The sequence below is a fragment of the Natator depressus genome, chromosome 7, assembly GCF_965152275.1.
Source record: "Natator depressus isolate rNatDep1 chromosome 7, rNatDep2.hap1, whole genome shotgun sequence".
Taxonomy (NCBI): Eukaryota; Metazoa; Chordata; order Testudines; family Cheloniidae; genus Natator; species Natator depressus.
This window is the reverse complement of record NC_134240.1, coordinates 9,983,519-9,993,210: the sequence shown is the minus strand read 5'-3', so window position 1 is coordinate 9,993,210 and position 9,692 is coordinate 9,983,519. Positions and strand designations below refer to the sequence as shown.

The 9,692-nt window shown below is 41.2% G+C and overlaps 1 protein-coding gene across 15 annotated transcripts in view; it reads left to right on the top strand.

Moving 5' to 3' along the window:
* Nucleotides 1-9,692, top strand: part of FOXP1 (forkhead box P1) — a 494,830-nt gene that overhangs the window by 452,346 nt on the left and 32,792 nt on the right. For all 15 annotated transcript variants that reach the window (XM_074957494.1, XM_074957490.1, XM_074957489.1 and 12 more), the window contains one exon: nt 909-996. In XM_074957494.1, the coding sequence (XP_074813595.1) occupies nt 909-996 (88 nt within the window). The remainder of the gene's footprint in view (nt 1-908; nt 997-9,692) is intronic.

The following is a 9,692-nucleotide window of genomic DNA, read 5'->3' as shown; positions in this document are numbered from 1 at the left end:
AAGTGGGCAAAATTCTTCTCTGATGTAACTCATTGAAGGCAGTGCAGTTAAACCAGAGATGAATTTATCTCATTTTGTGCCAAATATTTTTGAAATCAAGGAAATTTCTTTAAGCTATTGGAGTAAAGGAGGGGGAAAGGGTGGTGTGGGTGGAGTGGGGAAAAGAAGCATGTGGCTGGTTGTTGTATTCACAGAAATGCAAAAACAAAATGTCCAGAAAACAAATACCCGGTTTTAGCCTGGGCCTCAGAATAATTTTAGATGAAAAACTGATTTATAAAACATTTGCATAGGGAATGGTTTTCAGAACACTCATTGGGGCAAACCTTTAACTCTAGCAGTGCCATATTTCGGGAATTGTTCTAGATACATTTCTAGTACCTGATAGATCAAGAATACAGTTTATTTTACAGTAACTATATGTATCTCACTCTCTCTTTTATTGGTACATATTTTGCACATGTTTATATACCAAATTTTGTGTGTTAATTTTTCCATTCTTTGCACAACCATATTATTTATTTCTAATCCACATAAAACATGAAAAGTCTTTGAGATTTAATTCATGTACTGCATGTACCCATTTAAATATATCCAGCATTTTGTAGTCAAGTAATATAAAATAATTTTTACCATAATGTCTTAATCTTATTTGCATTTACCTAAATGGTGAAAAGCAGCTGTTCAGCAGAGTTTCTCTTAGATCTGAAATAACCTTCTACTGAAAATATGTGCTAAAGATATAATGAGTGAAGGTAACAAGCAGTAGTCAAAGCCGGACAGAGGGAAAACCTGAGATATTGATGAAGACCTGCTGGATAATACTCAGATTGCTTATTCATCCTGGTAACTAATTTTTCCTTTTTGTTTATCCATTTCACTTAATGATTTTCTGTGTATTGTTACAGACATCTCAACAATGAGCATGCGCTGGATGATAGAAGTACAGCCCAATGTAGAGTACAAATGCAGGTTGTTCAGCAGTTAGAGCTACAGGTAAAATGAAATTTATTTTAATATTACCTCAGTACTGATCAAATCCAATTCTCGGCAGCAATAAAATGAGTTCTGCTTTGCCCACTATGATTGAAAACAAGCTTTCAAAACCTACTTGTAGTAGTTTTAAAAACCGTCAAAGACACTGCTGCTTCATTTCCTCTTTTCTAAACCGTAACTTTAAAAGAAATAGGAAGCTTAAACAGGCTGACTGATTGGGAATCCATCAGTATGTGTCTAATGCATTTTATTCTCAAATTGGGAGGGGCCGGGGAACAGGGAGAAATAGGGGGGAATGGAATACCTTCCCCATGGTTTAGAGTTCCTGGCATGGAGGAAATGATCAATGTTTGTTTCAAAACACTGCCTGAACTGGTGTGTTGGTGGTCTCTCATATACTAATAATACTGTCTCGTTATTTTTTTGTTTTTTGTGGCAAATGAGTTTAAGTGCAAAAAAAAGGGGGGTCGAATTTGAGTGTATTAAAATGTGCAATTGCAGAGGTATGACCCATTTATGTAACTGCCTTTTAAAAATGCTTTTGAGTTCTTTATATCGCCCTGTGCCTCACTGCTCTAGCTGGGCAACTTTGACTGTGTGTCTGTGTGTAGTCAAGAGGTTAGCAAAGGAGGGGAAATTAAAACAATGTTGTACGTTATATAGTTACCAGCCATTGAAAAACCTATTTTGTATGCAAGGCAGCAATGTAGAGATATATGGAAAGCCTCGGGCTAAGTACAGAAGATAATTACATTTGGAATTTTACTGAGTTAAGTCATTTATAGCTTCAAATAGTTGTAGAGAAAAATCAGCAAAAACACACTTAAACTTTTTTGTTGTTACTTTTCAAGATAACCATTTTTTAAAAAATCCCTTTTATCTTCTTATCTTACAAATTAGCATTTTTCTTTCATAGATATTCCTAAATTTTACTTTCAGTAACACTGCAGTCAAGACAGTCTTCCACTATTAGCTGAAGTGATATAAACTATTTTAATACAAGTTTTATAAAAATCAAACTACTAGTCGTAAAATAGCAGAGTCTTGCAGAAATGGCTGTGAGAAATGGTTTGTTATAGTAACAAGTTTCCTGGGTATTAAAAAAAAATAAAAATCTACAGTCTTACTTGTGAACTGAGATATAAGATAATCTTTCACCAAGGAGCAGTAACAGTCATGCTGTAGGTAAACCTAGGTTGGGTTGTAGCCTGAAAAACATTATAGGCTCTGTTGTATTAATTTAGATTAATGACTGGGTTATGTTAACACCTGTAGCCCACTTATTCCATCCAAATGAATACAACAGCTCAATCCTGCAGTCCTGTGGTCAACAGGAGTTTGTATTGCCTAGGGGACAGTAGGATGAAGCCCTGCATGAAGAGTTGAACAAGGTATAGGTGGTTTTTGATTGCTAGTGCTTTATAATCGTGTGACAATATTGTGGTAGATTGATTGGCGTTACATAATACTAATCATCGTCCGGGCTTGAGTCATGCTGAAATGCTCCAGACCACCACTCTGGCACTCTTTCTGGGAGCCGAAATGGTACCCTTCCAGTACAATCACTTACTGGAGGTGGATTCTGGCACTTCTTTTTTAGTTATAGGAGCACTGATCATAATGAGTGAACGATGATCCGAGGTATGATAGTGTTGGAAGAGACCTCTTAGCTCCCAGTCCATTCTCTGAAAGGGCAGGATATAGTCCCTGATAGGATACATCTCCCATATTTAAATGATATTACGCTTGATCTTAGCTAAAAGTTCATTGTTTTGTTATAGACCCATAAGCAATAGATATGATGCGTTAGGGTCTTGTGGATCAGGCATTTGCGCTTGCATCTTGAAAACAGAGTGAAACCGAGACCAGAAGAGAAATGACCCTTAGATGTTAGTGTAGCAAAGACAATATTCATGGGCATAGACTAAACCTATTCCTCAAGTAGTGACTTGTATTACCATCAGTGATGGGATTAGAGAGAGAAGTACTAGTCATTTTTGCAAAACATATTGGGTCAAAGCTATAAAGAGTAGGAGTTATCAGTGGTTTGAGTCCTAAATGAAAATCCAGTCAGGAGGAGGGCGCTATAATATGAGCTGCTACAGTGACTGTTTGCTACCAAACGATTCCCTTACACAGAGTAATCGGTGAGTTCCTCCAGCAACTCGTTAATCTAGGTTTGGGCTGTTCTGTAAAAAGCCTTAACGGAATAGAGGGCTGGCCCAAGAGGACCATTTGCAATGTAGTCACCTAGCCCACTAGAATTTGGACAGTCAGACTAAGCTCACGGTTTACATGGCTATCAAACGACTATGAAGCAGTAACAAAACTCAGCCAGTACTGCCACGTATGGATTTGAGCTCTGTGACCTAGAGAGGGAAGGCAGGGTGTCCCGTTACCAAACCAGTTGACCCCATTGGTACTCAAAGTGCTAGAGTGCAACTTTGCCAAGAAATGGGCTTGTAGAGTGACACAAAATGATGAGGGTTTGGCAATTCAGAATTCAAATTCTGCCCTGACTTCTGCCCCATACTACCTTACTGGAGAGAGGGTAGGATTTGACCTAGTGTGTTGCAGTGGCTGAATCTAGGGGAAATTATGTCGCATAATCATATTGCAACTTCCTCATGCTTTTAATGGAAACTTACCCATAGGATACCACGGCATGATACTACCTTTGGTTTGTGGCTCTCTGAGATGCCATTCGATGCAGAATATCCTCCGAGTCCCTCTTGCACAGGTGGTGGGTATATCTACCTGACGTGTCCCTTTTCTCGTCCACGCTCCAGATGTGGCTCCTTGTAGGGAGAGGCAGTATCACTGTATCATCATGATAATACTGTTTCTTGTTTCTGTGGGAGGTGGGACCCAAATCAACTGACCATATGCTCAGCTCTTCTGACACTTGCCTCACACTCCTGCGATCATCCGTCTGCTTGCTCGCCCTGAAACAGCTTGAGCAAGTGGAGCACTGCTCCATTTCTGCAAACTCTTGAGGAGCCACATGTGTGCTGTAGATTAAGTACTACCCTACCATCTGATGTCATCCGGCGGTGCCCCTTCATTGAACCGTCTTGGGAATCTGAATTGTGATTTTGTACTTTTCTGACTGCATCCATTAAATTTCTTGACTGTCTCATCAGGAATAGCTCTTCTAAATTATTTTTCCTAGAATTAATTTTGTAACTGAGCTTTAAGGCTAAGTATTATATTTGGTTTGAGTGTAATGGATCCAAATTTGATTTTCTCTCTCGATTTCACTCTTACTATTGTTAATCTTATGTATAATATTCTGTCAACATACACATACAGAGATATCCAGTGCAGCTTAAACAAAGTGAGGGTTCTTGCTTTTTTGATGAATGTTCAAACTAACTAACATCAAGTCAGATTTGTATTTGGACAGAAATATCATGAATCTTTGGTCTCACAGTATCTCCATCACAAACATACTTGAAATACCAGAAGCTACAAAGTCTTCTGGTATTTTTACATGATTGAAACCGTGTGGACATGATCACCATTCATTAGGGGAACTGCAGAGAAAGAATTGAGTGGCTGGGAATGAAGGAAGAGTAAGAGATTAAGGTATAAATACAAGCAAGCTGCATGCCATTCTGTTTAGCGAGGCCTCAGTTGAAGTAGTGCATTCATTTTGGGGCACCAGATTAGATTCAAAGAGTTTGGAGGAGAGCAAGAAAAATGACGATAGGTTTGAAAAATAGCATATAAGAGGGAAACGTGAAGATAACTGGCCATTGTCAGTGCAGAGAAAAGGCTACTTTGGCCCGTTTTCAAGGATGTAAAGGGATGTTATAAAGAACACAGGAAACCATAATCCTTGCTAGTGACAAGGACATAACAATCTTGTATTGATTATTATAAACTGGTGACTGGCCTCCCTTCCCCTCATCTTCAGGCTGTCCAAAACACTGCTGCTAAAGTTGTCTTCCTTTCCTGCTGGTCTGGATGCATTGTCCCTTCTGAGCCCCGTTCTCCCCAACCCCCTGACCCCACCCAATGGCTTATTATCTAAAATCCTTGTCCCTATTTTCAAGACCCTCTCTCCTCCCCTTTACTACCCCACCCCTGTGCACCTAGTCTTCCTCTTCATCTCCTGTTTCCCATGCTCATGGCACTTTCTCCTGGGCTGGCCTCTGTGTCTGGCACAGTGTCCATATCCTTATCAGCAGTGTGTGCTCTTTCCGCCTTCCCTCTCCTGAAGTGTCCAGTGACCTGTCTTTGTGTGCGTTTGTCTTAGATTTTAACCACTTCACAGCAGGGTGGTATGTGGGTTGTTTTATCTAGGTTTATAAGGTGCTGTATAAACCTACAGCGCTACGTATGTGTTTGCAATAATAATTGGCAGGAGAAGCTTTAATTTAAAGCAGCACTTGGGCACCACGGTGAGCGGCACCTTATAAAATCTAATAGAAATACTAGCTAATACTTCAGAATTAGAAGATTAAGTGAGCAAGGGAACTTTGTGAAGCCACTGCCCTTGCAGGTACTCGGAGCTAGATTGGACACTTACCTATTGGACACTTACCTATTAGGGATGGTTTGGAGCTATTGAACTCAAGCCTTGTCTTACACTGCCACTTTACAGCTCGGCAACCTTCTCACTCAGGGGTATGAAAAAACACCCCCCTGAGCGCTGCAAGTTTCAGCGCTGTAAAATGGCGGTATAGACAGTGCACCCACACTGGTAGCTACTCCCCTCGTGGGAGTGGGTTTTTTACAGCACTGGGAGAGCTCTCTCTGCAGGGCTTTAACGTTGCTAGTGAAGGCATGCCTTCAGTCTTGCCCCAGTGTAGAGATGTGCCAGATGATCCCTTGAAGTCTAAATGATTTTATAGCATTGCAGAAAGGAACAATGAAATGGACATAGGGGAAAAGAGTGAGTGTTGGGGCAGGGGAGGCAATATTTTGGGACTTGACCTGTACCCCTGGGTTATGAGGGTGGATTCCTTCTCCCCACCTTCCTCTATCAGAGTAATCTGGTTTAGTGCTGAAGTCAGGGGAGTGGATCTTACCCCATACACATTTGGAATATGCATTTAAATGCACCTTCAGTCAAGTGCTACTGAGAAGCTAATGTACAGCAGGGCACTTTGGATGACCTTTGCACAGTTTGACAGAGCTAATGTATTCATCTCCTGTCACAGGAGATCATCAGGGAAACAAACAATGCTTATAAGTAGCTTTGAAAAGTCAGAATAGGGCCCATTTAAAAGTAATGCTAATCAGTTTATTTTCTGTGCATAACAATTCTTTCCCAAAGAATGCTGTTAGTAATCAAGTGCATTTTCCTGCAAAAACCACTAATAGTCCCCTTTTCCAGACCTTTAGAGCCCTAGTCAATGCCTCACTGATGAGAGCTTCCTCACATCAGTGGCCTAACAAGCCCTCATGACTTCTTTTGAATGATCTAACTGAATGGTGGGGTGGTACTAATGGAGTTATGGTCTTGTATCCTCCTGCTTCCTGACCTAATGGAAAGCAGTTTAAAGAAATTCTTGGGATTTTTCACTTCCATTTGCTGCTGTGAAAGCGAGAGACTTCTATTTTTCATCATTTAAACTCCTGCCTTAACTGTAGGAGCATTCAAATTCCCAGACTATGACAAAATATTAGTATGCGTCTGCCTGAAATGTCAAGAAGATCTTTAACAGAATTCATCCATCAAATACTGCATTAAAAGAATGCTAAGATGGTGATGAAGAACAATAAAAATAAGGACCTTTCCAGATCAGAATGAAAGGTACTGTGCCATGGGGACAATGGGATGCAGAAAGAAGCTAGTTTGGGTTTTCCCCTTGTGCTAGATGTTAGAAAACTGCACATTCTTTGCTTTCACTGCCATGTCACACACAGACAGTTTTCAGGTCTTGATTTTGATGGGAATATTTATTTTATTTTGTTTCTAAAATAACGATCTGCTGCAATGTTTAGTCCACTGAGTGAAGATTAGTGTGCAGACTAAACTGCAGGCAGCTCACATGCCCAGCTATTCAACAAATAAAATGATTCAGAATGGAAAATCACACAGCCACCCTTCATTGAGACTAAAAGCATTCATTGGTTTGATATGATTTGATATACATTAATGTAAATGATGGGTCAGACCCCCACTTCCTCTGAAAAGACCACAGGAAGACATCGGGAGGATTTTCCACTAGATCACTCCACCAGGAGGGTGAGATTGGCTCCCTACCTCTCATTGGAACATCCAGGGGATTTGGCTGCTGGATCTCAAAGGATCTGCTATAGACACAGGAGTCTCTTTGTACCTCCTTCCAGCCTTGTCGTTCTCCCTTTCTGTCATTGGCTCTCACAGAGAGGACTTCTGCGCAAAAGATTTTTCCCATCACAAGCCCTTAGATGTGGTGGGGTCATTGAAAACAGTCCCGGGCTCTCTGGGATATTGAATTTCCATGTTAAAGCCTAGCTGCTGAGACTGCTGGAAAAGGTATCATAGGTGAAGGTTGTTTTTCAATATGGGCTCTTGTCCACTGTGACCTGAACTGAAACCTCAAGCCTTGCCCCTCAGGCTGGAGAACCTCCTTCAGAAGGTAACAGTGTTTGCTTACAACCTATCAACGATCAGATTTGTACTGCTTGACCCAGTGTTGTAAGATTCCATATATCAAACGCCAATCCTCTGAGCTACCCAGTGCTCCTGCAAAAAAAAAAAAAAAAAAAAAAGTAATGAAAATCCCAGTGACTTTTGTGTTCTAAAAGCGCAAAACCAGACGGTTACGTTGAATTTTATCCTGTAAATTCCTCTTTGAAACCTTATATGCCAGGTTTCAAGCCACCATGACATTTTGGCACACAGTTAGAAACCCCTCCCCTTGGGCAGATTGGCACACCCTTAACTGTAATGTAGTGAATGGGGATTTATGACTGAGTTTTCTTGTACGTTCATTTAACCCAGTTTTACTTCTCTAAATAGATGGCTCTGATAAGGAGGGCGGGTTTATTAAACTTTCCCTGGAATGTGATTAGCTTTCTCCTCTTGGCACCAGGAATTTGGATTTTCTAGAGCAAAAGTCAGAATTAATAATGAATATGTGAGAAAACTCTCAGTTTCATGGGCCTGATCTAAATGCCATTGAAGAAAATAGGAATTCGTTTATTGGGCATGTGTAGTAATTACAGCCCCTTTTACTTGTATTCTTAGTATTAGTATATGTTACTTTTGTTATTATGTAGAGCAGTGTTTCCCAAACTTGCGACGACGCTCGTGCAGGGAAAGCCCCTGGCGGGCCCGGCCGGTTTGTTTACCTGCCGTGACCGCAGGTTCGGCCGATCGCGGCTCGCACTGGCCACGGTTCGCTGTCCCCGGCCAATGGGGGCTGCGGGAAGCGGCGCAGGCCGAGGGACGTGCTGGCCACCGCTTTCCCTGCACAAGCAGCGTCCCAAGTTTGGGAAACACTGATGTAGAGTATAGTTGGGAAAAGATACTTTTTACACATAGAGCTTTTGAGGTCCCCCAAAACAGCAAGCTTACAGTCTGATCATTGCATTCTAAATGTATTCACAAACCAGCTTGTATACAAAGAAAAAACTTAATCAAGGCAGTATAACGTGAGAGTCCAAGCAACCAAACTGTGACTTGCGTGGAGATTTCAGTAGAAAATTTAAAGAAAACTGAAGCATATCATTATAGGGGGGGCACGTGTTTACACATGACGTGCAGAATAGAACTGTTTTCCCCAATGCTCACAACCGGTGTCATGACTGAATCACAAAGAGCAAAAGAAGCATTCCTAAAGCGTTATGTGTTCTGGATTTCTATTGGTTTGAACAGTATTCAGTTGACACTAAGGGACAGAACACTATTAAAATAGTTCCTAATATAGTTGCACTTTCCTAGCCTGTTGGTTCAAGACATGTGCTAAGGGGATGCCATTTTAAATTTCTGCCCTGAGTTAATACTGCCCTTGCTCCAGTTTTTACCCCACCTTCCAGAAGCAGTATGGCCTGGTGGATACAATTCTGGACTGGAACTCGGGAGCCCTGGGTTCTTCTCCTAGCTCTGCTACTGGTCGGGTGGGTGACCTTGGGCAAGTCACATCCCCTCCCTGTGCCTCAGTTTCCTCATCTGTCAATTGGGGAAATTGATACTGACCTCCTTGGCTAAGCACTTGGAGACCTTACTGATGAAATGTGCTCTATAAGAGCTATATACTATTATTATAAGGGAGTAGTAAGTCACTCTGATTTTAGGAAATGTTTGTCTTCATTAAATAAGCACACTACTTTTTAGAGCTTAAGCTGCCTGTTCTGATTCTCTGAGGCAGCCTCACGTGGTTTCACGACTCCTGCTGCTTTGCTTGCTCCACGCACCACCTGAGCTGTATGTGACAGAAAAGCTCTTTTCTATTTTATGTTTTTGTTTTTTGTTTTGTTTTTTGGTGGTGGTGGGGGGGAAGCAAGTTATGTTAAAGCAAGAAAATATTTGAATTTGAGGGTTAGATGTATAATTTGCTTTTTGCTTTGCCTTCTGAGCGTGAATAGGATTGGTTAATAAACTTGATTCACTATTGTCTTCTAGCTGTCAGGGCTGCAGTGACCCCCTTGGTGCCAGCAGGTCTAGCGCTCCTCACTCAAGGGCTAATGTGTTTTGCTTTGGAAAATACTGACACCCAGCACCATGAGTTAGTTCGACTTCAGAAAAGACCATATAC